Here is a 27,585-nt window from a genome sequence, read left to right as displayed (position 1 = left end):
ATGCCTAGAAATGGTCAAAGAGTATGAACGGTTTTAAAGTATTTGATATATAATGCCCCACTGGCAACCTCAAAGAATGCACCACTTTACATTCCCTGAGAATTCCTGTTTTCCTGCACCCGCATCAACATTTGGAAACTTAAAAAAAAAAAAAAACCATCTGCTTGGACTAAACACATAGCGTAAAAACAGTATTTTTAAAATTTTAACAGGTTAGAAAAAAAATCAAAGAATAAAATAGTGTGACATGAGAATTCTATGAAATTCAAATTTCAGTATCAATAAAGACAGCATTTTATTGGTACACAGCTAGATCCATTCGTTTACACGTTATCTATGTTGCTTTCAAGTTGCAATGGCAGAGGGTAGTTGTGACAGATCTATGGCTTGCAGTGCCTAAAATATGCATGGAAAAGGTTTGCTGACCCGTGGTTTAGATAAAATCCGCCTATACACAAAGACATTGCGGTGTCATCGTACACTGATACTAACCATCCCACACCAAATGAACTACAACTACACACAACAGAGTGAATGACTCTCGCAAACATAAAGTTGAGAAAAAGAAGCCGGAAACAAAAAATTACATGTAGTATGCATGTTCCTGATAGAACGTTGAGAAACAGGAGTCAGGAGAGTGGTAACCCGAAGAGGGTCAGTGTAGTAACTGGAAGAGGCCAGGAGGGGGCATCTGAAGTGCTGATCTGGCTGTCAGTCTGATGCATGAGTTTGGTTTGTAAAAATTCTTGGAGGTTTACACTTAACGATCTGTGCACTTACCAGTCAATAAGTTATGCTTTAACACAAATTTTAGAAAGAAAAGAAGAGTGATGGGGGTGGGCACTGCTTGGCCACATCTGGGACCATAGAGTTACATCAGAGCAGGCCAACTTGTCTTTGGTATTTTCTCATTTTCTGTTTTTATCTCTTCTTCTATAGCTCAGTTTTCCTTGCTTTCCTCATCACTTTTCTCCTCCTGCTTTAGGGGGAGAAACTCCTCTTAGGTTGGCAGATCTATTCTGTGATGAATAGGAGGTAAGCGGCTGTTAGACAGGTCCGTGCATTTGTCACAAACATTTATTGCTATGTGACAAATCACCTTCAAGATTAATGGCTTAAACAACAATATTTTATTGTTTGCTCATGATTCTGTGGGTCAGGCAGGACTCAGCGAGGGGATTCTTTGGCTGCACGTGGCATGGGCCACAGTCATGCACGGGGCTGCGCAGCTGTCTGGGATGGATGGTGCAAGAAGCCTTACCTCCCAGAGTCTGGCCCCTCAATGCTCCTTTCCACATGGTTCTCCTGGGCTGCTGCACGGCGGGCTCAAAGTCATCAGACTTCTTACATGGTGGCTGACTCCTAAGAGCAAGAACGTTGAAGCACCCGTTCTCTTAAGCCTGGGGATGGAAGTCCCAGAACTTCACTTCTACCATATTATATCAGTCAAAGAAAGCCATGCGTGTGCTCATTCTAGAAGACAGGAAATATTGCATGTATGTGACGATGTCGTAATAAAAAGCAAGATAAATAAGCTAAAAATTTTTTTAAAAGGAAGAGGGGAAATGGACTCCCTTCTTGACATGAGGAACAGAAATGCATTTGTGACCTTCATTAATCTACCCAGAACTTTATCTAGGGTGATAGTAGCTGAGTTGGCTGGAGCTCACCACACTTCCTGGAGCTTCCGGGGTGCTAGGGCCTCAATGGATTATGATACCCCCCACCTCTTTCCATATCATGGGAGACTTCTGTCCAACTATTACTGTGACATGTTCATGTTCCAGTCACCCAAGTGCCATTTGTGAGAACTCAATATACACACATAAGTTAATAATTTGTAGAGACAATTTACAGAGTTAACTGAATTGCAACTTGTCATCTTTTCATTTAAAAGAAATAAATGGAACTATGTCGTCTGCTGAGCAGGAGACTCAAACAGCACAATATCACTGCAACAGTGATTACTGTTACCTGAATTCTTGTGTAGACCAATGCTTCGTAAACGTGAACGTGCGGAGGTCCGAGTGAGGCCAGATGGTGCTGCTCTGTGGACCACAGAGTGTGACTCTCACTGTGGTGGGCCACGATTAGACCACGGTAGAATTCAACCAATCAGAGCTCAGTACCTTCCAAAGCACGTACCGGCTGCAAACAGGGTTATTTGGACCCTCCATCAACACTCCTTAGTTAAACTGGCATAGAGTTAAGCTGGCCCTTTATAAGGAACATAAATTAGTTGGTTGGGAATGAAATAATTTATTCAGATGACAACCAATCACACACTCATGCAAATCCATAAATGGATGAGAATATGACAAAGGCAGAAAATTAGATTCAGAATATGTAAAAAAAATACGGAAACAAGCATCTTAGGAGGAATGCATTTTGAATCATATGAGAACTTATCAGCTCTATGCAGGCTCTGGAGGGCTGAGCAAGGTTTCTGAGTTTGGGTGGAATTTATTTGGTAAACAATATTGGTATTTGATCATATTATTGGCACAGGGTTGCAAAGATGGACTTGTGATTTTTTTTTAATGTAAGCACAGTAATTTGGACATTGTACAGCCCTTCAGAAGTGATTATAGCCCTCAAAAATGGTGTGTGTGTGTGTGTTTGTGTGTGCACAAAAAAAGATCTACTCAGTTTACAAATCTGATAGTCAACTTATTTAAGTTATAAGTTCAAATGCCTACTTTTCCCTTAACTCTTTTTTTTTTTTTTTTTTTGCGGTACGCGGGCCTCTCACTGTTGTGGCCTCTCCCGTTGCGGAGCACAGGCTCCGGACGCGCAGGCTCAACGGCCATGGCTCATGGGCCCAGCCGCTCCGCGGCATGTGGGATCTTCCCGGACCGGGGCACGAACCCGTGATCCCTGCATCGGCAGGCGGACTCTCAACCACTGCGCCACCAGGGAAGCCCTCCCTTAACTCTTTTTCTAACATTTTTTATTAAAGTGTAGTTGCTGTACAATATTATATAAGTTACAGGTGTGCAATGCAGTGAGTCACAGTTTTTAAAGGTTATACTCCATTTATAGTTATTATAAAATCTTGGCTATATTCCCCACACTGTGCCATATATCCTTGTAGCTTATTTACTTTTCTTGGCGGCGTCCCACAGCTTGTGGGATCTCAGTTCCCCGACCAGGGATTGAACTTGGGCCACGGCAGTGAAAGCCCGGCATCCTAACCACTAGGCCACCAGGGAACTCCTCCTTGTAGCTTATTGTATACATAATAGTTGTACCTCTTAATCCCCTACCCCTATATTGCCCTTCCCACCTTCCCACCCCCCTTGGCAACTAGTAGTTTGTTCTCTATATCTGTGAGTCTGCTTTTTTTGTTGTTATAGTTTGTTGTATTTTTTAGATTCCATATATAAGCGATATCATACAGTATTTGTCTTTCTCTGACTTTTTTCACTTAGCATAATAACTTCCCAGTCCATCCATGTTGCTGCAAATGGCATTATTTTGTTCCTTTTCATGACTGAGTAGTATTCCATCGTATATATATACCTCATCTTCTTCTTTTTTTTTTTTTTGTGGTACACGGGCCTCTCACTGTTGCGGCCTCTCGCGTTGCAGAGCGCAGACGCGTGGGCTCAGTGGCCATGGCTCACGGGCCCAGCCGCTCTGCGGCACGTGGGATCTTCCCGGACCAGGGCACGAACCCATGTCCCCTGCATCGGCAGGCGGACTCTCAACCACTGCGCCATCAGGGAAGCCCCCTGATCTTCTTTATTCATTCATCTGTTGATGGACACTTAGGTTGCTTCCATATCTTTTTTTTTTTTTTTTTTTGGCTGTGCTGGATCTTAGTTGCGGCATGTGGGATCTTCTGTTGTGCCGTGCGGGCTTCTCTCTAGTTGTGGTGTGGGGGTTTTCTCTTCTCTAGTTGAGGCTCTGTAGTTGTGGCACGTGGGCTTAGTTGCCCTGTGGCATGTGGTATCCTAGTTCCCTGACCAGGGATCGAACCCACTTCCCCTGCATCGGAAGGTGAATTCTTTACCACTGGACCACCAGGGAAGTCCCTTCCATATCTTGACAATTGTAAATAATGCTGTTATAGCACTGGGGGACATGTATCTTTTAGAATTAGTGTTTATGGTTTTGGGGGGATATATGCCTAGCAGTAGAATTGCGGGGTCATATGGTAGTTTTATTTTTAGTTTTTTGAGAAACCTCCAAACTGTTTTCCACAGTGGCTGCACCGATTTACATTCCTACCAACAGTGTGAGAGGATTCCCTTTTCTGTACACCCTCCCCAGCATTTGTTATTTGTGCTCTCTTTGGTGATAACCATTCTGACAGGTGTGAGGTGATATCTCCTTGTAGCTTTTCCTTAACCTTTTAAGTTCAGCCTAGAAAATTGATTATTCTTTTTTAAAATTCATTTTTAAGTCTAGCAAATAATAGCAACCAATTTTAAGAGGACTTTGGAAAATATTTGATTCCACTTGCAAACTCAGATAATTGAACACTTTCATGAATTTTAAAGTACATTTAAAACCCTTAACACATTACACCCAGTTCCCTTTTTAATCACTTCAATTGTCTCAATTAACAAATACATTCCCAGGTATGCAAATATCCTTAAAATCTAATAAATTAAACTTATAAATATAGTAAAATTTAAGCTCTTTTAAAATATTCCAATACTATATAGTTTTCAACTAAAATCACGTTTAGATGAATTACCCAATTATATATTTTACAGTGGTTTCCAAAACTCAGAAATTCTTTGAAACTTTACAAATGCATAAAATACCAAATACGCAGAGATTCCTTCTTTACCCCAAATATGAATCCTATATTTTGATTCTCTTAAAAGTTTCTGTACTTTTCCCAAATCCTCCTGGAGCTGAGAGATTCGTTCCATTACAGATAGTAATTACCATCCCATGACTGAGCCTGCATACATTCCCACGATTTGGGCTGCCCCTAGCTAGATTCTTGTCAGTGACCCTAATGGGACACTTGAAGCCTATAAATGATTGTTATGTCCAGGATGCTATACTTCACGGGAGGTGCTCTCAAGACCCTGACTCTTAATTTTAATTAAGCTGTACACATTACTGAGTCTTCCATGTACCCCATGGACATTTGTAGGACTGGCAGCTTTATCCTTGATTGGATTTTGCAGGTCTGTGGTTCTCAAAATATGTACTTTTCTCTCTGGCTCTAAAGACCTTTGCACTAGAGGAATCCTAAGATATGTAAATACCCTTTTATCTGCAAATAAGATCTTTGGAATCCATGGAATCTTTCCAGAGGCTTTGATCAGATCGGGTTTGGATTTTAGGGCAAAATTGTCTCATAGGTTGGTGGTGTTTTCTTCCCTAGAGGCACATCAGGTCTTTGGTGTCTGTCTTCTTGTGATTTCAGCAGGAACACATAGTTTTTTTGATATTCCGGATTATATTCACTTTTGGATATAATTCGGTGACTAAGCTGTGGTCACCGAATTTGAGGTCGTCTTATTGATGAGAAGGTGTAATGTATCTTATTAGCAAGCTAATTGTTTATTCATTCAAAAAATACTTCTTAATTTCTTGCTCTTTGCAGATACATTGTGGAGAATATAACGTGCGCTTTTCCTTCTGTTGCTCCTTGCCCAGGGTTGCTCAACCTCAGTACTAGTAACATGTGGGGCTTGGTAGATCTCTCGTTCTCTGCGTTGTATGAGGTTTAGCAGCCTACAATACATGGTCTCTACCCACTAGATAGATTCCAGTAGCACCGCCTCCTCCCCCACTACCCTCCCCGACCTTACCTCCTGTCTTGACAATGAAAAAGGTCTCCAGGTATTGCCTGAAAAAGAATATATATATATATATATTCTAAAAACTTTGCTGTACGACAGAAATTAACACAACATTGTAAATCAACTGTACTTCAATAAAGTAAAACTTTTTTTTTTTTTTTTTTTTTTTTGCGGTACACGGGCCTCTCACTGTTGCGGCCTCTCCGGTTGCGGAGCACAGGCTCCGGACGCGCAGGCTCAGCGGCCATGGCTCACGGGCCCAGCCGCTCTGCGGCATATGGGATCTTCCCGGACCGGGGCACGGACCCGTGTCCCCTGCATCGGCAGGCGGACTCCCAACCACTGCGCCACCAGGGAAGCCCAAGTAAAAGTTTTTTAAATGTCTCCAGATACTGCCAAATCTCCCCGGGAGGCAAAATCACCCCTGTTGAAGTATGCAGAAATCATAACCGGATGTCTCTGTTTTGAACAAAAAAATGTTGGTAAATGTCGATCTGAGATACCTGGTAGGCAGAATAATCCCCCCGCCAAAAGATGTCCAGACATGTCCTAATCCCCAAAAGCTATGTTTCCTTACATGACATATGTTACTTTACATGGCAAATGGAAGTTTGCAGATGTGATTAAATTAAGGATCTTGGGATGGGAAGATTGTTCTGTATTATCCAGGTGAGCCCAATGTAATCAAAAAGGTCCTCATATGAGGGAAGCAGTGGGTCAGAGCCAGGGAAGGAGAGGTAAGATGTAAGCTGAGGTGGAGGAGGGACATGATTGCTGGAAGGGGCCATGAGCCCAGGAATTCAGGCAGCCGCTAGATACTGGGAAAGGTAAGGATGCAGAATCTCCACTAGAGCCTCCAGAAGGAATGCAGCCCTGCCAACACATTAATTTTATCATGATGAGACTCATTCTGGACTTCTAATGAATTTCTATACTTTCAAGTCACCATGTTTGTGGTAATTTGTTACAGCAGCTATAGAAAACCTATAGACATAACACCCAAAATTCAGATTCTATCCACTCAGCTGTTTTTATGGCATTCCAATGGAATTTTCAAAATTTTTTATTATGGACATTTTTAAGCATATATGAATTGTAGAGGTTTTATGACGACCCCCATGACCCATCACCAGCTTCAACAATTATCAATTTACGATGACCTTGTCTCAAATCTATTCATTCCCACTCTCCATCACCCATGTTATTTTTAAACAAATCTTATATATAGATCCCATTTCCCATAATTATTTCCAAACGTGTTTCTAAACTATATGCCCTATTTAAAAAAAATAACTGGAATACCATTATCCAACCTAAATTTTAAGAAATAATTCCTTAATATCATCTACTACCAGGGAGTGTTTACATTTCCAGTTGCCTCATAAATATCACAGATGTTTTTTTCCAGTTGTATGAAGCAGGATTCAAATACGGCCCACACCGTGCTGCTAGTTCCTATGTCTCTTTAGTCTTTTTTTTCATCTACAGGCTCCCTTTCCATCTCTCCGTTCCCCCCCCCCCCGCCTTAGAGTTTATTTCTGAAAGAAACAAGGTCATTTGTTGGATATCAGCTGGGATTTTGCTGATAGCATTCCCGAGATGTTAACTATTCCTCTGATGTCTATATTTCCTGGAAGCAGGTAACCAGATCTACAGGCTTTGATCCCTCGATACAGGTTTGACTTTTTGACAAGGCTACGTCATAGGTGGTGTGTTTTTCTGAGGAAGCACATCAGGTCTGATCCTCTATCTTTTTATGATCTTAGCAACCGTTGAAGCTCAGCGCCAGGATCCAGTCAATCCCTGGGGAAGGGGTCTTCACTCTAATTCTGATTCCATCACTGCTTCTTTGGGATTAGCTGAAATGTTTCCATAAAGAGACATTACCCTCATCTACAGGTTGGATACCCAGTGGTCCAAGGTAAATCGGAACTTTGTGCAGCACATGGTAAAACTGGATACTTCTGGTCTACGTTGGATGTCAGCTCTTACTGTTTACCGAGTCAAGCATGTCATACCTGGGGCTCCTGGGTTTGGTGGGATTTCTGGAGGCGGTCATGGAAGGCTTCTCTTTTCTGGGATTTCTTGGCACTGATCAGGACACTTCTATAGATTTCAGTCTTGCCTGAAGCAAAAGCAAGAGCCTAGGGACAAGTTTCCAGGAGTATTAGTTTCCTAGGGCCTCGGTACGCCAAGTACCACAGACTGGGTGGCTTGAAACAATAGAAAGTTATTGTCTCATGGTTCTGGAGGCTAGAATTCTGAAATCAAGGTGTCAGCAGGGCCATGCTCCCTTTAAAGGCTTTAGAGAATGGGACTTCCCTGGTGGTACAGTGGTTAGGAATCCGCCTACCAATGCAGGGGACACGGGTTCGAGCCCTTGTCCAGGAAGATCCCACATGCCGCCGAGCAACTAAGCCCGTGCGCCACAACTACTGAGCCTGCACTCTAGAGCCCGCGAGCCACAACTACTGAGCCCATGCGCCACAACTACTGAAGAACGTGCGCCTAGAGCCCGCGCACCGCAAAAAACAGTAGCCCCCACTCGCTACAACTAGAGAAAGCCCACGCGCAGCAACGAAGACTCAACACAGCCAAAAATAAATAAATATATTAAAAAAAAATATATATATATATACACACACATAAACACGAGGTGTTGCTGCCGATCTCTGCCATTCGTTGGCTTGTAGACATATCACTCCAGTGTCTGCCTCCATAACATGGCCTTCTTCCTGTGTGTCTGTCTCCTCTCTTCTTCTAAGGACACCAGTCATATTGGGTTAAGGGTCCACCCTACGTCAGTATAACTTCATCGTAATATAGCTAATTATATCTGCAATGACCCTATTTCCAAATAAGGTCACATTCACAGGTACTAGGGATAGGTACTTGAACATATTTTGGGGGGGACATAATTCAACCCTCAACACCAAGGAGCCCAGGGCGTAGGAGCAGGGGACGTTCTTCCTGCCAGCAGTATCATGCTGACGTTGGAGAGGTAGCTGGGCTGGCAAAGAAGTCCTGGGGAACAAGTGGTGTGATTTGCTGGGACAGGGCCTCTTTCCCCAAAATGATCTTCTGTGCTATCGCTGAAAATTACTGTCCCTTTGGAATGTTCAAAGGACACAATGACTAGAAGTCAAAGGTATGGACAGGGCCCTGTGCTCTGAAGGGCTTGTGCTTGTTTTAATTGTCTACCATCTTGAAATTATTAGTATTTTTTTAAACAAGGGGTCTGCCGTGGTCTGAACGTTGGTGTGCCCCCCAAGTTCATGTATTGAAGTCCTAACCCCCATGTGATGGTATTGGAGGTGGGGCCTTTGGGAGGTGCTTAGGTCATGATGATGGAGCTTCACGAATGTGATCAATGTTCTTTTCAAAGAGACCTCACAGAGCTCCCTAAACCCGTCCACCATATGAAGACGCACTGGATCATGCTGGCACCCTGATCATGGACCTCCCAGCCTCCAGAACTGTGAGAAAGGAATGTCTGTTGTTTATAAGCCGCTCTGTTTAGGGTGTTTTGTGGAAGCAGTCTGAAAAGGGTCCCGCCTTTTCATTTGGCACTGCAAAATGTAGACAGCAAACTGTGTAGCCAGTCCTGGGTGGGGATACCAGGCAGGGGAGAGGCAGAGGAAACAGGCAAAAATCAAACATTGCTGACAGCATGGTTGGCTCGGGGCTGCCTTTTGCCCATTTCTACTTCTGTGCCAGGTAAGCCAGGCTGAAGTTCGCGGAGGCTTGGCCTGCGGTTGAATGACACACAAATGCAGACTGTTAAATATGCTTCTCATGCAAAGCTGAGTAGCGCTTGGCACCTCTTAAATGATAAAGAAAGCCCTATTGATTATGGAGTTGAGTAACGGAAACACTAAGCAGATGGCTCTCTGAATCAATATAGTAAAATCGTTTTTTTAGATGCCCGCACCCCCGCGCCACCCCCTTCCCTGTGTGTAACATAGCGCTTCACAAACCAATGCGTCCGGGTTGGCCGTTTGGATGAGTTCCCCCGCGATGCTGATGCTGCCGTCCATGAATCACTCTGCGGACATAAAGAGTTGTAGAAACACAGAGCAACTGGTTATCAAGTCAGGAGGTGTAATGGGGAGTTTACATGTCCACCTGACTGGACCACAGGGTGCCCAGATATTGGGTCAAACATTCTGGGTGTGTTGGTGTGAGTGCTTCTGGATGAGAGGAAAACTTGAATCAGGAGACTGAGGAAAGCAGATGTGGTGGGTCTCATCCAACCCGTCAAACGCCGGAGTAAAACAAAAAGATTGACTCTCCTGTGAGTCAGTAAGTAAGGGGGAACTCCTCCTGCCTGACTGATTGCGCTGGGTCATCCGCTTTTTCCTGCCTTTGGACCTGAAGTGAAACATCAGCTCTTCTGGGGTCTCCAGCCTGCTGGCCTTGGACTGCAACCATATCATTGGCTCTCCTGGGTTTCCAGTTTGCTAACTCAACTTTTCCTTACTCAACCTCCATAATCACATGAGCAAATTCCTTATAATGAATCTTGGTATATGTATCCTATTGGTTCTGTTTCTCTGGAGAACCCTGACTAATACAGAGGTCAGATGGGATAGCTGAGCTTTGATCTCAGGGCTGATGCTTTTTAGCAGTGGCCAGATCACATTGGCCTAGTTACTTACATTGTCTGGGCCTTGATTTCCCCACTAAAAGCCTAGGTAGAACAAATGTTACCATCAATTACACGTGTATTACAGGGCTTCTCTACATCAGCACTGACATTTGGGCTGGATAATTCTCTGTTGTGGGGTTGTCCTGGGCCCTGTAGGATGTTGAGCCGCAGCCCTGGCTTCTACTCACTGGATGCCCGTAGCAAACATCTCCAGGTGTTGCCAAATGTCCCCTGGGGACCACAGTCGCCCCTGGTTGAAAAGCACTGATACATAACAAACATCTCGGGGTTGTTGTTTCAGGATCTACCGACGTTGCCTGTGTTCCAAAACTGTTCCATTCATGCTACAAAAGGGACTAATTTATAATGCTGGCGTCATCAAATGTTAATAACCCAGAGACTGCTCATTTCTGTGTCAGATAAATCCGCCTTCCTGTTTCTGTAAGCCTGAGACTTCCAAGCTGGTCTGCTTGGCTCTTAAAGCAGAGGTCTGCAGTTGAAGAATCTGTTTTTCCAAATCCACAGGGGACCAGAGTCGTAATCCTAAACAGGAGAGAACCCAGCCAGGAGGAAGCATCGTGTAGTATGCCGGCTCATGGCAGCTGTGTCTTCTGAAAATTATGGTTTGCCTGGAATACATTTCCATTTGGCTCATTACCATTTTGTGCAACACAACCCAAGGGCTGGGAAGGAGAAGTAAAAATATAGCTTTGGGAGGGGAGACCTGGAGAGGAAGCAAGTGGGTGACAGCAAATATTCTAAGTTTGGGAAAGAAATTGGTCTTACTTTTTTTTTTTCTGAAAACTGAAGTTTAATAACCCAGGTACAAATGCCGAGTCCGCCTACAACATGACAGCCATGAACCAACGCCAAGGGCATTGCTGTACGCGAAGAAGCCAACACACAGCAGAATAAAGCACTAAAATGACCAAACAGACGGCCTGGTTTATTCACACAGCTGACTCTTTCAGAATACTCTGTATCTCTTTGGAATGGAAGATCAGGACATGAGAAAAACCTCATCTCAAAACTGCACAAATCTACTCAAGTCAAGGAAGTCCCACTTGAGAAAAATGCTCCCAGTCTCCCCGTCCACACTCAAAAGCCAAACAAGGGCGTTTCCGATCACAAGTCAAATAAGTGTCTAAAGTTGAAGACTTAAAGTCGGGGAAAAAAACCCTCAGGGAATAGCCCCACCCGCCCGCTTTTCGTTCCTGAGCCTGGGGAGAGGTCTCGGGTTAGGGATCTTGGCATTGCTCTGTGCCTCTGCAGACCCTAAACCGGCAAGACAGGAATTAGCCAGAGCTCCAGTTGATCTTCTCTGCAGCTTGTGGATTTGCATTATTTAAATATATGGGAAGCGCCCATAATTGAGTAACTATTCCAGCATTTAAAGAATGCCAAACAATGAGCCATTTCTTCTTCAGACCCACTCTGGCCCATTTCCGTTTTCCTCTCAGCACATTGTGTAGAATTACCCACTGTGTCACTTCCTGGAACACGCGATTGTTTATACAAGCAGGCAAGACTTCTCCAGCAGTATTTATTTCTCTCATTTTCGACATGACGATTGCAGCCCTCCCGGTGCTCTCTTTTCCAGAAGCTTCCCAAGTATTGAATGTGGATAGAGGCAATTTTGTACCTTCCTTGCTAACTCAAGGTTATCCTTTGGGAAGAGAAGGCGGAATCCGAGTAAAAATCTTCAAACTTTGGGCATGCTTGCCTGGCGTGCAAGGAGTGTGTTGGATTTACTCCTTAAGAAGCATTTTAAAGAAAATATTCTGCAAGCTCCACTTGAGGGCATTTTAACAGTTTGCGCAAGGGGATTCCCCAAAGGGTCTGCAAGGAGAACAAGTATCAATATTTGCATCTCCAGTACCCAGGGCCTAAGTGGATTTTTCCTGAGCTGTTTTTCCATCAGAAATCTTGGTGGGAGGAGAGGTCGCTACAACGTTTGTACTTTTCGTTGTTGGCAAGGCTGTGGTATGAATATGGAGGCAATAAAGAATGCATAATTGTGCCTTCGGCTCAGACGAAAGCCTCCTTTCCCTGCAGTGCTTTGTGTATGCTTGTGTTTTTCAGTCCAACATGGAAAGCCCCACTTGACTGTGAGAAGGACAGGCCTTATTCTCCCTAACAATTAACACACGCACACAAGACTTCCCAATATATGGCAAAGCTGGGGAGGCAAGATTCCCCTCAACCCCCCCACCAACTTCTCTACCATCCCAATGCCCCGCACAGGTCTTTAGGGACCATCCGTTTCTGCCTGGGGCAAACATTACAAGGGAAGATGGAGGCCTCGGTCATCCCAAGTTTTGGTCTCTTCCTTTTGTTGGCTCATTTTAGGAAGACAAATGCGGCTGGCCTGCTTCACTTCTCTGACTCAGAGAGGTCCAGGGGCCGTGGGTGGGCCTGTGGATAAAGCCTTTTCAGTGAGGGGCTTCCGTCTGTCTCCACTGGCACGCCGTGTGACATTTCTTCCCAATTCTCCTCTGTTAATGTGCAAATGAAGTTAGGACTATGTGTAGATGTCGTCACGATGGTCAAACGGTTTATATTTGCTAAATGCTTGGAAGAATAAGCACAGCAGACTCTCTGGGGTCAGCCTCCCTAGAAGCAGTGCTCAAGGAGGGGTAGTTCTCATGCAAGTGATGGATGGGGGTAGGGGAGGCAGGCTAGAGAGGAAAGGAGCTAGCAAAGCCATGGTAGCCCAGGTGGGGGCCCTGGAGGGTGAGGTGCACTACACTTTGTCCCACCAAGGCCAGGGGTCTGGTCTGTCATACTGCAGGAGCAGTCCTGGGACCGGGGGGTTGGGGGTGGGGGTGGGGGTGGGGGTGGGGATGGGTGCGTGGGTGGGGAGTATCACCTCTCAGACATCTGTCAGCCAAGGGTAATCCTCTCAGAAGGGTGTGCGCCCCAGCCAGGGAGATCTGGGTGAGGTGCCGTATCTGCTAGTAAATCAGCAAGTATTTGGTGACTGCGGCTACACGTGCCAAGGGGCAAGGGCTCAGGACTCGAGAATCTAAGGACCGGAGCCTCAGCTTCCTCATCCAAGCCATCTTCCTTTCGGTCTCACAAGGCCTCCCCTGAGTTCCCGGTCTGAACTGGCACCCTGGCTTGGTTTGTAGACAAGCCACAGTCCTAAATGCCTATTCTCGGTTTAGTCCCCGACTTGCGGGCTGGGGGTGCACAGACTCTTTCCTGGTCTCTGCAGCATCCCAGCGCCCAGCACAGTGCCTGCCTATGGTAGGTCTGCAGCCAGTCTGAGGAGTCCAGAAGATCTCGTCCTCAGGGAAAGGCCCAGCAGCACTTGCCTCTTAGCTCCTCGTGGGGTGTAGCTTCCCCCACCCCTTATTCTTTATCTGATACTTTTTCATCTTGCCTTTCCTTCTGTGAGTCCTTTGACGTGTGTGGCTGTTCTCTCTCTCTGTTGAGGTTGGCGTCACTCCAACGCACTCCAGCCCCATTCAGGATAATTTTTAGTGATAGCGCCCAGATTTGCGAAATTCTGAAAGGACAGGATGCCTGGCAGGGAGGGCGGGATTGCAGCTTCAGCCCAGCCATGTTGGGTGGTAAGGTGACTGCAGCGTGGGCAGGGAGAGAGGGACAAGGCAGTGGCAGCTTCCTTGGTAATAAAGCATGCCGATCAGAAGGGAAGATGTCAGGGTAGGGACACTCAGCACTTGGGCATCTGGAACATGCAAGATCACAAAGTATTTGCTTTTTTGATACGCTCCATCCCTTTCCCTTGGACATTTAATAACTGTGCATGTGTGACTAAAAGGACTCCCGTGGTGGAATTTCCGGCATATGATGTTCGGGTGGGGGCAGATTCTTGGGGAGCAAGGAAGTTTCTGTGTTGTGGTGGGAGAAGAGGAGGAAAGGCCTCCCTCGGATATGTCCCAATTACAGTCTCCATGCCTTCACATTCTTTTTTAAAACAACTTTTCCCCTTATAAAAGTAATATAACCCTTTTACAAACAATTTAGACAGTAAATACAATAATTAAAAAAAAATCATCCCACTGAAGGAATGCAAACTGCTGTGAGCATTTGGGGAGGTTTTCCTCTAGTCTCTTCCCCTATGTAGCTAGATATGGATTGCTGTTAGGGTTTTTATCAGATCTTTTTGTATCACGGTAACAGTGTTTTAAAACCTCCCTGATACGTTCCTGCACTTCCCAGCATTAAGTCTTGTGGCCGGGGATCTGGAACATGAAGTAGTAGCTGGCAGATTTGGAGGAAGAGAGAGCCCCATCTTTGGACTTCAGTTTCTCCAGCTATGAGATGTGAGTGGAGCATAATTACCAATTACCATAGAGGTTTCATGTTTTAGGAGCTGACCTGGCTTCCGCCCGAGCAGTGGCCTATTTGGGTCTCCACTCACACTGTTGGATCCTCCAGACTGGAAGATGCAAGAGCTCAGGGCAGGTCAGGGGGCGTGGCCCAGAGTGGGGACTTCGGATCAGCCCTGCTGGGGCTCTCCTGGCAGGGATGAGAAGTGCCCACCTGCCCAGCTCCCCACTTCCAGGTGTGTCCTCCAGGTCCTACCCAAGAGGACCGGCATCGGGTTCCTCCTCCAGCCACGGAGCCCCCTCGGCCTCCCTTCTGGGGACTTACCCACCCTCGCGGGACCATCCTGGGTATTCGGGAGACCCAGGGCGCAGCTCCCCTCCCCCACCAAGTGGGCAGAGAGGAGGACCCTAGACATCCAAGGCCTGAGAATGGGTGCAGTGAGGTGACCGCCCTCTCCCCCGGGAATTGTTTGGGCCCCAAGAGTCAGCCCCCGGCAGGCCGCGCCTGCAGCCCGGGTGGGGCGCAGTCCTCCCGGCCCTCCTTCCTCTCCGCGGTGGCCCGGGGGCGGACGGACGCGGCGGCGCCCATCCTGGCTCCCGTGCGGTTTCCCGGCGAGGCCCAAGGAGGTGGTGGAGCGGGAGAGAAGAGGGAGGAGCGCGCGGAGCAGGAGGGGAAGACGGAAGAACACTGAGCGGGGTTGGGGGGGGTGGGAGCAGCCGGCTGGGGAGGAGTAATAGAGCAGCGGGCGGGGGTGGGGGCTGGGGGGCACAGGAGCCAAGAGACGAGGAGCCCCCAGGAGAGACAGGAGGCGGAGCAGCCAAGGGAGATTGAAGGGCTTGCAGCAAGCGGGGGAGGAGCCGCCAAGGGAGAAGGGGATGGGGAGGGGCGGGCCACACGCGGGGCGGGGCCTGCGTAGCCCCGCCCCTACCGGGCCGCGCCGAGGAACGAAGATGGCCGGGCGCGCCGCGGGAACTGAGGGGCCGCCGGTAGCGGCTGCGGCAGCTCTGGGGCTGTGACTCCACGAGCGGCGGCGACTCGAGTGACCCAGGCGGCGCGGGCGGCGGCGCGCAGGGCCGGGCGGCAGGCGGGCGGCAGGCGGGCGCCGGTGCGCGGGCACCGGGCGGAGGATGCACCGGGCGCGGCGGGCGGCTCCCCGCGGCCGCCCCCGCGCCCCGGACGCCTGGCCTTAGTGCTGGCGGAGGAGGCGGCGCGCGTGGGGCGGCCGGGCGGCGGCGGGGCCCGCGCCGTCATGCCGTGGCTGAGCGGCGGCCGGCGGCGGCGGCGGGGACAGCCGCGCGAGGCCCCGCGGGAGTCGCCTCAGCCCGCGCAGCCCCCGCGGGAGCCGCCGCCGCCCGCGCCCCCCGCCGCGGCCCCCGCGCCCCCCGCGCCCTCCGCGCCGCCACCCCCACGGGCCCGGGAGAGCGCCGAGCTGCCGCTCCCCGCCGGCTGGGAGGAGGCGCGCGACTACGACGGCCGCGTCTTCTACATCGACCACAACACGCGCCAGACGTCGTGGATCGACCCCCGTGACCGGTAAGGGGGGCGCGGGCCCCGGCCAGGATTAGGGCGCCCCATACCTTGGGCCCAGGGAGAGGATCGAGGACCCGGGAGGCCTCCGGGTGTGGGCGAAGATCGTGAGTCCTCCGCGCCCGGCGAGGATCCGGGCGCCCCCATCCCCGGACCCCTGGCCGAGGATCGAGGCTCCCCCTCTCCCGGCCTCGAGCCCCAGGAGTGCGGAATCCCCGGCCTCCACCGCGAGGCGGACACTCTGACTTGGTTCCCTCACGGCACCCGCTGACCGACGCCTGGGAGCTGGGCGCCTGGAATTTCCTCTCCAGGGGCTGACGGATGGCCCTCTCTTCCTTTTTCCTCCGCGGTCTTGCCCATCCCTGTCGGGCCTCCGCGGCCCACCGCCACCCGGCTATGGCCCTACAGGCGCCCCCGACCTCGCGGTGGCCAGATGAGCTGTCATCTTGGAGCACAAACGTGCGCCCCAGCCTCGTGGTGTGGGTTCCTTGTCTGGCGGGCTGAACCTAGTTTCCATTCGAAGACTGTGCCAGATGGGACACTTCAGGGATTCCCGATTCTTTGGAGTAACCATCAAACTTGTGACGGTTACTCTTTAGCGCCTTAAAAATGGAGTTAAAATTCTGATTGAAAAAGCCTGTGTACTGCGGTCAGAATGGGCTATGATTAGACCCATATGCTTTTGGAATAAAGGGAAAACAAGAGTTGAATTTTAGGTTTCCTTTTTGTGCAAGATCCGAGTAGAGCATTAAATTGCCTTATTATTCACGTAAATAAATCCTACGGAGTGAAAAACGGATGCTTCTAAAAGCACCAGCAGATTACGATTAATTAAGTTCATGTAATGACTTCTTCGTTAACTTTTTGTTCGATTGTCTGTTGGTTTCAGTGGTTCAAATGCTTTTGGGGAGAGGCATTTTTTTGTGGAGTTGGAATTCTGTTGAAACCAAGGGATTACAGTGATGATCTGATATCTTGTCCTATCTGGAGCAACTTCTTTCCACACTGGGCCTGAGTGCCAGAAAGGAAATACTGCAAGCGTCCCAGTGATTTTGAGACTTGAAAAGGCCCAGCGTGGTGGCAGGCTCCTGCTTCCTCCTACCTGCACTGGAAAGGCAGCGCTGCATGGCACTAGCGTTTGAAAATAAACCTTTGGGGAGGGAAGCTGCTAAATTATTGTTTGAAGATTTCTCTGGGTTCAGATAGGGAAAAACAAAGAAAGGCAAAAGGATCATGGTTCCCTAACATTCTCTTTGAACATGGCAAGCTTCTGGACTCAGAAACTTAGAGAGATTATAGCACAGTTTATTGGCTTAAAAAGATGCATAGTTATTTTGAAAATCAGGTGAGATCATATTATAATTTTAACCAAAGGCTAGAGCCACAGCTGTCTGATCAAGCCTTGGATGGTTCTGGAGTTGGTAGAACTGCTTGGAATGTGGTGCCCTTTTATGCTGTATGTCTGTTAGAAATCCAAACAACTGGAAAATGAACCAATTAAAAAATACTGTTTTGCTTAGAAAAGGCAAAGACTCATTTTATGAGGGTAATATAAAACAGTTGTGGTTACATTGGAGTGTGGATTCATGATGAAAAGTGTAAATGTAAGAGTTTCCATTTTAATGGTACAACCCAGGCCATAGGTGAGCAGACCCCACAGAAGACAGCTTGTAGAATCTTCCTTTCCATGTATTTCATACACATTTCCTATGTTCCTCTTTCCAGAAATCTGTGTTATTGAATGACATTTTATACATCACTTATGCTACAGGTTTTTAAAAAGCCCTGTTTCTAATGCTAAAATTGTCGGTGGAGTGAACAAAAGTGGACATTTTACATTTTTGTGTAAAGTAAAAACGTGTACACTTTTATGAGACACTGTTTTTATAGTTAGTGAAAACTCAGCAGGGGACAGCTTGCACTTCAACTCCCATAATACCTTGCCCGAAATATGTATGGAATGCTCAGCGAGCCACAGACATTTAAGTGGAGTCTACGGAAGGGTGTAAATGCTGTAATAGTCATTCTTCTTCTTTCACAACAGAACCCTGATTTTTATAGGTGACCGGTTATCCTTTAAAGTTGTAATTGATTTTTATGATTTTTATGATATGGAAAAATCCGTGTGTCAGAGCACAGCATTTTCTCCATGTGCATCTGACAGTTAAACCCTTTTTGAGTTGCATTTGATTCACGACTGGAAAATGGTATTCAAAAAATGAGGACTTTCGGGTTTCCCTGGTGGCGCAGTGGTTGGGAGTCCGCCTGCCGATGCAGGGGACACGGGTTCATGCCCCGGTCCGGGAGGATCCCACATGCCGCCGGGCGGCTAGGCCCGTGAGCCATGGCCGCTGAGCCTGCGCGTCCGTAGCCTGTGCTCCGCAACAGGAGAGGCCACAACAGTGAGAGACCGGCGTACCGCAAAAAAAAAAAAAAGAGGACTTTCCCCAAACAGCTTCCAAATGGAGAACTGTCAGGAGAGGCAAAGAAATAGGTTTTTAAGGAAAATGAAATTATGGAGGAATAGATGAATGTAGTCGGTTAGGCGAAAATTGTTGCCGACTGAAAACATCATTTCCTATATAATTTATTAAACCTAATAGCATAAAATATGCTGCCATAAGCAAGGTTACCGAGGGCCAAGGTTTGTAAACAAACTCTTCTAGAGTTTTATAGTAATTCCATTCAATGTTGTATTTAACAACATTGGGTCTTGCCAGCTCAGGGTGTGTTGGTGAATTACTGTAGCTGTACTTTCTTTTTCAAGTTACAACAAAGAGGTTGCAAACGTGAGGAGACATCTTTACAGATGTGGCTACAGATGTGTAAGAAAAACCTCAATATTTTCAAAACAGAATTTCTTTAGTTGGAGTATGAACCCACCTTCGGTTTAAATTCACTGTGTCTGCAGATCAGTACTGTGCATATAATTTTCGTGGTTAGTTTTCTGGGAATCATACCCAAAAACTTCGTTAAAAAATATAAAGTTGGGACTTTCCTGGCGGTCCAGTGATTAAGACTTCTCGCTCCCAATGTAGGGGGCCGGGTTTGATCCCTGGTCAGGGAACTAAGAATCCCATGTGCTGCATGGCACGGCCAAATAAATAAAAAAATAAGATTAAAAATAAAGTTAATTCACCATTTTTGTGACTGGTAGTTTCTGTGTGTGAGTTGTATGTGGTTTACATTAGTGACACATATGTGTTCCACATACATCAACTCAGAGTTCAATGGCCACTTTATAAAAAGGTATTTACCATTTAGGTGGATAATATGGGAAGAACTTTTTTGCCTCTTTTGGAAAAATTCAGTGCCTTTGACATGTATATGTCTGCTTCTTGCAGGGTTGTATTGATATTAACCTATAGGTGGACTGACCTGTTGAAACTTAGTGTTCTGTTTCCGATAGCTCAGTTGGGGTTGTACGTTACTGGAAATGCCAACCTCGAGCAGTTTGAGTGGTGGACCATGTCACATTTGAGATCAAAGCAGAGTATTAAATGATCAGGATGATGGTGGAAGGCCCAGACTATATCATGACAAAAGATTTTAGGGATCCATTTGTTCACGAGATGGGGTTTGACCTGCGCCACATGGAGAAATTCTGTGATATATTAAAAATCTTTTGAACAGGCTGTTGCTTTAAGGAGAAAACAATCCATGGTTCTGGAATTTGCCAGGTTGGAGCCCCACATAACAGGGCCAGATGGCATCATTGCTACCTTCTTGGAACCTTTATTCAGTGTTAATTAATAGGAGGTTTACTATATTTACCCCGCAGAGTCTATTTTGGGATTATATAAACTTTCTGATAAGCAAATAATGATTTTTCCATTTTTCATTCTTTGAGATTATAGGTAGTCTCTGTATACATGGGGCAGTGTCTTGCTTTTCAGGCTATAAGGAGTGGGCTTCTGTAAGAATCTTCTTCCATTTAGATGATCAACAACCACTTCTTGGTTTGTTCTCCGTCTAATACCTTTCTTTCTTTTCTTTTCTTTTTTTTTTTTAAGAGGAGTGAATGGAAAAGTCATTCATTTCCAAAAATAGCTCCCGGATGTTTGGAAATCTCTAAGTTTCCTTTTCTTCCCTTTCGCTCTGATTTTGGAAGTGGAAACTGTGTTTCACCTCTGGTAGGTTCTAGTGCATAAACCGTTGGGTCAAGTGACATGTTAAAGGTCACCGGGTGAGCCCGGTGAGCTGCTTCTAGCCTGGGTCCTTTTGCTAATTGGCTGCCTTTACAGTAAATTCAGTAAAATTAATCTGATGGCATATAAGCAGAGCTAAAATTTCCTGAGTTCAGTTATTCCCATTCAAATCCAGTAAAATGAAGTAATAGTTATAGATTCTTGGCCTCCTGTGTGCTGGGATGGTGGATGGAGACCAAGTTTGTCTGGGAGATGGGAGACACATAAAATGGAGACAGTGATGGTCACCAGGCACCATTATCAGGTGGTGATGGCTTCAGAGAAAGGAGGGCTCACTGGAGGCTGGGGGTTCTTTATCCTTGTCCATCATCTCCTAGGTTGAGCATTTCTCGTGCTTTCTCAGTGCTGGGGCTGAGAAGGGGAAATGTGAGGGAAGTGCTGCGGAAGAGGAAGTGCTAGGTGCGTTTGGAATAAGAGAGCAAACCGTTCAGTTTGACTGACCCCGAGTCTTCGTGTACAGCAGGTCAGGCTCGGGCAAGACCACGCGTGGCTTGAATCCTCCAGCTTTGTTCTTGGAAGAGCCAGGGCCGCTTCCTTCAAACCCCTCATCTTGTATATGAGGGCTGTAGCCAAGGCGTGCGCCCCACCGGCTGTGGGAAGGACAGGGACTTGAGCTGAGTCTTCTGACCCTGATGCAGTGCTCTGTCACGTACGCCACCCCACTGCCCAGTCCCTACTCAGTTTAAGCATACCGCCTCTGTTCATTTGTTCATTCGATCACCCATTCATTCGTTCAGTAACTGTTGCACAGCCTCTCCATCTCAGGCACGCTTCCGGGTTCAGGACTCCAGTGGTGACCACCAGCAGACAGGTCCCTGCCTCCATGGCGCTCACACGTGCCCGTGTCCTCTTCCCTGAGGCCTCACCGTGCTGTTCCTGCCTCCTGTTCTCCCCGCTGGGATCCCTTGGGTCTTAGGACCACGTGGAGTGCTTATCGTGTGCCAGGCACTCTAGGCACTTGGTGGATGCTCTCCCTGAAAGCCCACGAGGGCTGCATGAGTTGTAGGTGGACAGGTGATGGAGCTGAGGCCAAGGGGGTTGACTTAGTAACCGCGCTTCCCAGAGCCAACGAGGAGGCATCTGTCTGACTCCGGAGTTGAGCCCAAATCCACTACCTAACCTGACCTTCCTTCCCTTGGCTAGGTAACCGTGTGCCCGTTGTACTGTGTTATACCCACTGGTTACTTTTATCTTATATTCACTGTTGTTTGATATTTAACAGACACCTCCCCCCCGCCCCGATAGAATAATGGCCCACCAAAGATGTCCATGTCCTAGTCTCCTAAACCTGTTAATAAGTTACCTTCCAACACAAATGGCATTTGTAGGGGGGATTAAGTTAAGACTCTTGAAATGAGGTGATCATCCTGGATTATCTGGGTGGGCTCAGGGTCATCAGAAGAATCCTTACAAGAGGGCAGCAGGAGGGTCAGAGTCAGAGAAGAAGATGTGACAGCAGAATCAGATGTTGGAGTCATGTGGCCACGAGCTGAGGAATGCATGCAGTTTCTGGAAGCTGCGAGAGCCAAGGAGGTGTATTTTTCCAGAGCTTGCAGATGGAACACGGCCCTGCTGACACCTTGATTTTGGCAGAATGAAACTGATTTTTGACTTCTGACCTCTAGAACTGTGAGGTAATAAATGTGCGTTGTTTTAGGCCACCTGGTTTGTGGCAGTTTGTTACAGCAGCAGTAGGAAACCGATTCGCCCCATGTGTTGTTCTCCCAGAGACATGGAAGCATGTGGTCAGCTTGGTGTCCGTTGATAACAGCCACGCTAGCTGGTATTTGTCGGGCGCTCAGGGGAACTGCGCCGGGCGTTTTATATCCGTTCTCTTGTTGCCTCCTTACGCACTCCTGGGAGGCCTGCACCTTGTGGATTGAGCTTGGAGTTTCACTCACGTTAGGCACCACGTCTTGTTTGTTGAGCTAGCCAAATATGAGTGATGGACAGGGTGGAATTCTGAGAGAAGAGGCCACTTGGAAATTGTCGGAGGTTTCAACAGATACCGACGGGCCTAAGTTAGAGATATCTGGGGCACTAGGACTAGAGAAGTCAGGAATTATATCAGAGAAATTGTGAAGGAGACAAGTAGGGCACAGGACTTAGCTGATGCTTGAATTAAGGCACGTGAAATCAGGAGCGGGGTGGGGGGAGGGTGCCAAAGGAATCTTTCCGACACCTTAGGAGTAGCTGGGACTCACCAGGGGCCAAGCTGAGGCCTCCTATTAACCCCACTCATAAGCCTTCACTGTTTTTGCCACCGTTGTTGTTGATGGTGTATGTTCAGTGAGTCGGTTACATAGAGAAACATGTGGAGTCATTCAACTTACTGTATTGCTGACAGGCAGTGTCCTAAGAGGTATCCAAACTGGGCAGGTGTTACTTGAGAGCAGGGTTTCTCTGCCCTGGTACTATTAATATTTGGGGGTGGGTAATTCTTTATTGTCACACTGTCATGTGTAGTGTAGCATATTTCGCAGCATCCCTGGTCTCTACCTAGTGCCTGCCAGTAGCACACCCCTCCAAGTCATGACAACCAAAAGTGTCGTCCGACATTGCCAAGTGTCCTCTGGGGGCCAGATGGTCTGATGGAGACTCGCTGAACTCCTTCTATCTACCTGGTTGCAATGATTCACATTTAGGAGCTGAATTTGTTTCGAGCAGATTGGTGGTTACTAAGATGTTCCATAACAGGGGGTAAGACCACAGAGACCTGCTGTCTGTTTTTTCCATGAAGAACGGACGTTAAACATATTTATGTGAAAACCCCTGAATTTACTAACCATGCAAATGGTAATACGAGTACATGAAACTTTGGGAAAGTAGTATGAATGTATTCTTCAATTTGTAGAATATTCTCAATCAATGGGTAGATACTGAATGTCGAGTGTATACAAGTGTGTATGCAGTGGAACAGAAGAAAATTAATCTTGGGACTTCCTTGGTGGTGCAGAGGTTAAGAATCCGCCTGGCAATGCAGGGGACACGGGCTGGAGCCCTGGTCCGGGAAGATCCCACATGCTGCGGAGAAGCTAAGCCTGTGCACCACAACTGCTGAGCCTGTACTCTAGGGCCTGCGAGCCACAACTACTGAGCCCACGTGGTGCAACTGCTGAAGCCCGCATGCCTAGAGCCCGTACTCCGCAACAAGACAAGCCACCACAATGAGAAGCCCGTGCACCACAGCAAAGAGTAACCCCCGCTTGCCGGAACTAGAGAAAGCCCGCACACAGCAACGAAGACCCAACACAGCCGAAAAAAGAAAATGAATCTGTTAACACTTCAGTGTTCTGCAGTAACCCAGAGAGAGCTGGCCTGGCCTTCTGCATGTGTGTGTCTGCGTGTGTGTGTGTGTGTGTGTGTGTGAGAGAGAGAGAGAGAGAGAGCGTGAGAGCGTGAGAGCGCGCGAGAGAGACGGGGATCAGGTTGCCTGGGATGCCCCCAAGAGACATCCCCATCCCTCTGTGGACAAAGGAGCCACCGGTGAGAGGATGGCCTCTGCCTTTGCTCAGAAGCTCTAGAAAGATGGGGCAAGGGCATCCTGAAAAGTTGCTTGTGGAGCTGTAGAATCCTCAACATTTTCCATCTGGAGGGCCCTCTTTTTATTTCCTTAAAGCTCAAGGGGTTCAGGGAGGGAGAGGGAAAGAAGAAGGGAGCTGGCTGGGCCAACCCCTGGGGGACAAGCCCCACAGTTCAGTGGGTGGGACATTGAGCCAGGCAGAGTTCTCCTGAGCGGCTCCTGTGTGCCAGCCTCAGTGCCGTCAGGAGATCGGACACTGCCCCAGTGAGTGTGACATTTCCAGGCCACCTGGAGCTCGGGCAGGACACCAGAGAACCACTGCAGGAGGTGAGCTCCGTCCTGTGCAAAGGTGCCTGTCTGCAGTGTGGGGCAGCCCTCTAGTGTATGGGTCAACTGGATTTGTCCTGAAAATTACCCTGGTTTTTAAAAATTGAGATATGCTTCACATACCATAAAATGTGCCATTTTAAAGTGCCCTACTTAGTGGTTTTTCATGCACTCACAAGGTTGTGCAACCGTCACCACTGTCTAATTCCAGAACATTTTCATTGCCTCAAAAAGAAACCCTGTGCCCTTTAGCAATAACTCCCATCTCCCTCAGCTCCTGGCAACCACGAATCTGTTCTTTGTCTCTATAGATGTGTCTGTTCTAGACATTTCATGTACATGGAGTCGTGCAATCTGTGGCCTTCTGCGTCTGGCTTATCTCACTCAGCATCATGTTTTCGAGATTTGTCCGAGTCGCAGTGTGGATCAGGGCTCCATTCCCTTTCATTGCCAAATACTGTTCCCTGGTGGGGCTGCACCGCGTTTTGGAAGCCGCCCTGAAGCGCCCTCCCTGTCCAGGTGTCCTTGCAGAATCTAGGAAATAGCTATGTCTTTAATTCCATGATGTCAACTCCCAACCGTTTTACTCAGAGAAAAATGACCATTCATAGGTTTACAGTGTCAAGATATAAACACGACCTCGTGTACTCCGTGAAAAATACGAGGTTTCAGGCTTGCTGTGATCAGCTGTTGTCTGTCCTCAGTCTGTCTGATGCTTGTTTTGGCTCCTTGAGAACTTGGAGTGGTCTTCCCCACTGGGGCTGTGCACAGTGGCCGGGAAGTTCAGGAATGCTGACGCCTCCCCACATGGGCCAGGTAGCCCCGAGTTTTAAGCTCCCCTGGAGATTACAGTGTGTAGCCAAGAGTCACAGTTTTGTGCCAGGGCTGGTGGAGGAGTGAGATATAGGAGGTGCTGATGTTTAACAGAAGTGGAGATGGCAGTCTCAACATTGCGAGACTTGGTGCCTTTATTAATTTTTCTCTGCAAATTGGACAAAGACGGTCATCTGTCTGATTTTGAAGGAGGAGAAGGTGCCCTCGTCCTTGGCTCATTGCTAGCACGACTGGCAGACTGGCAGGTCAGGGACAAGGCCAGGGTCACACCCAGCCAGCTCGCCGGGCTCCAGTCTCCAGGAGGGGGCCTGGCATTCAGAGAGCAGTTCAGGGATGGTCTGACTGCAGCCACCCATGTTCGCATCCTCCCCTCCTTTCTTCTTCTGTCTGGAAATGCCCCTCGCACACACTGGCCTTTCTCTAAGAGAAACTTAAAGATTGTAAAGAGGGGGTGATACTGTCCTGACAGTAGGCCCTCTGAGGCCTGTTGTACTCATTTCTGAAGCTCAATGCACTTCATGTGATTAATCAACTGATGGATGCAGCCAGAGGAGCAAGAAACTTAATAAAAATTAATTGTTGGACATCCTGGTGCCCAAAAAGCTGCCTGATTGAGTTTTTCTTTGCAAGCAGCTGTGCTTCTCTCCTGAAGACCCCACTTTCGAGTCTCTGTTGGCGCTGTGCTCTGATGCACAGATGTGCGTGGTCCTGACGGTGGATGCCCTTTAAAATGTTCAGACCCACAGGGACCTGGGGTGTTTTTCTATTATACGGGAACCCACTGAAGCTAGAATGACACAATGTGGAAGTATGCAGAACACAAGAAAATCCCTGCCTGCCCCTTCCCCGGCTAACCAGCATTATAATAGCTTGCTCTGTGGCCTGCTCGTCCCTTCTCTGCACCTCTGCGTAAGTATATGCGCAGAAGCCCGGATACTTGTTTTGGAAGTTTACATGAATGGGATTTTGCTATCAATTTTTTTTTCTGTGACTTGCCATTTTCATTTAACAATATGTCTAGGCACTCTTTCCACCGTCAGAATGTACAGATCTACCACCATTCTCTAAAAAACCTTGTTTTTATTGGGATAAAAGTCACATAACAAAATAACTCATTTTAAAGTAAACAACTCAGTGGCATTTGGTATATTACCAGTGTTGTGCAACCACCGCTCTGTCCAGTTCCAAAACATTTCCATCACCCCAGAAGGAAACCCTGTGGTCATTAAGCAGTCTCTCCCTGCTCCCCTCTCCACCCCCAGCCCTGGCAGTTGCCAAACCACCAATCTACTTTCTGTCTCTATGGATTTGCCTGTTGCAGGCATTTCATATAGGTGGAATTCTATATTCCATATTTCATATCTCTGTAGCTGTATACAGATGGCCTTTTATGTCAGGCTTCATTCACCTGGCCTAATGTTATTGAGGTTCATATGTGTTGTAGGGATCTGGTTTTGTGCTTTTGCTTCTTGGTTTAATGCAGAGGACACACCATCATGTGATCCTAACTGAGGGCAGCCGTGCGAACTTTGCCCACGGAAGCAGCTGTCACCCTTTAAGAAAAATCAGTTGAGGATCAAAGAAAAGAGATCAACTTAATTTAGCTTTTAGTTTGTCACTTTAAGAGAGCAGTATAAAATATTTCACATTCTTTCTAAAATTAGGAACAGGTAGCCAGAAGCGAATATATGGTAGGATTTTTATTAATCTAGATGCTAAGTCTGTGCCAGGCGCCATGGAGGGTAACACATAATTAATATCGCCTAGGCCTTTTCCTCAAGGGGATGAAAATGCAGCTGGGAAAACAAAAAGAACCTACATGAAATAATAGGCCAACAGTGCAGCGGTTACCAGCCTGCTGCCGAGGGAGCAGGGGTGGCTGGTGGGGGGAGATGGTCAGCCCTGAAGTCAGAAGATACAGAGGGTCCAGGTCCGCTCCTGCACCTGCACCTGCAAGTCCCCACATTTCCTTGTGGCTGGATTTTCTTACATGTACAAGAAAACAATACTTGTTGTCAGTTGACGAACTGATGCTTGTTGAGTGTAAACTGTTTCCCACATGTGATGACTGCCCCTGGGAGATCTTAGGACAGGGGTTGGCAAACAGCGGCCTACAAGCTGAATCCCGCTGGCCACCTGTTTTTATACAGCCTGCAAGATAAGAATGGGATTTTCGTTTTTAAATGGTTGAAAAAGAATCAAAAGAAGAGTAGTATTTCATGAAAGTTATATGGATTTCAACTCTCAGTGTCCACAGGTAAAGTTTTATTGGAGCACGGCCACAATCGTGCAATTAGTTATTGTCTTTGGCTGCTTTTGCGCTATAAGGACAAAGTTGAGTCTCTGGACAGAGGCCATGTGGCCCGCAAAACTGGAAATATTTACTGTCTGGCTCTTTACAGAAAACGTTTGCTGACCTCTGATCTTAGGAGAATACAGGGTCTATTC

The 27,585-nt window shown here is 47.4% G+C and overlaps 1 protein-coding gene across 5 annotated transcripts in view; it reads left to right on the top strand.

Annotated features, from left to right (window-relative positions):
* The first annotated feature begins 15,639 nt into the window (after positions 1–15,639).
* WWC3 (WWC family member 3) overlaps positions 15,640–27,585 on the top strand; it is a 120,897-nt gene continuing 108,951 nt past the window's right edge. For all 5 annotated transcript variants that reach the window (XM_089904808.1, XM_089904807.1, XM_022559864.2 and 2 more), the window contains exon 1: positions 15,640–16,251. In XM_089904808.1, coding sequence (XP_089760934.1) covers positions 15,968–16,251 — 284 coding nt within the window. In that variant the 5' untranslated portion in view covers positions 15,640–15,967. The remainder of the gene's footprint in view (positions 16,252–27,585) is intronic.

Source organism: Delphinapterus leucas, chromosome X (assembly GCF_059928025.1).
Source record: "Delphinapterus leucas isolate spDelLeu-1000000601 "Yukka" chromosome X, BTC_Dleu_Yukka2, whole genome shotgun sequence".
Taxonomy (NCBI): domain Eukaryota; kingdom Metazoa; phylum Chordata; class Mammalia; order Artiodactyla; family Monodontidae; genus Delphinapterus; species Delphinapterus leucas.
The sequence above is the reverse complement of the archived record's forward strand: the minus strand, read 5'-3'. Positions and strand labels throughout refer to the sequence as shown.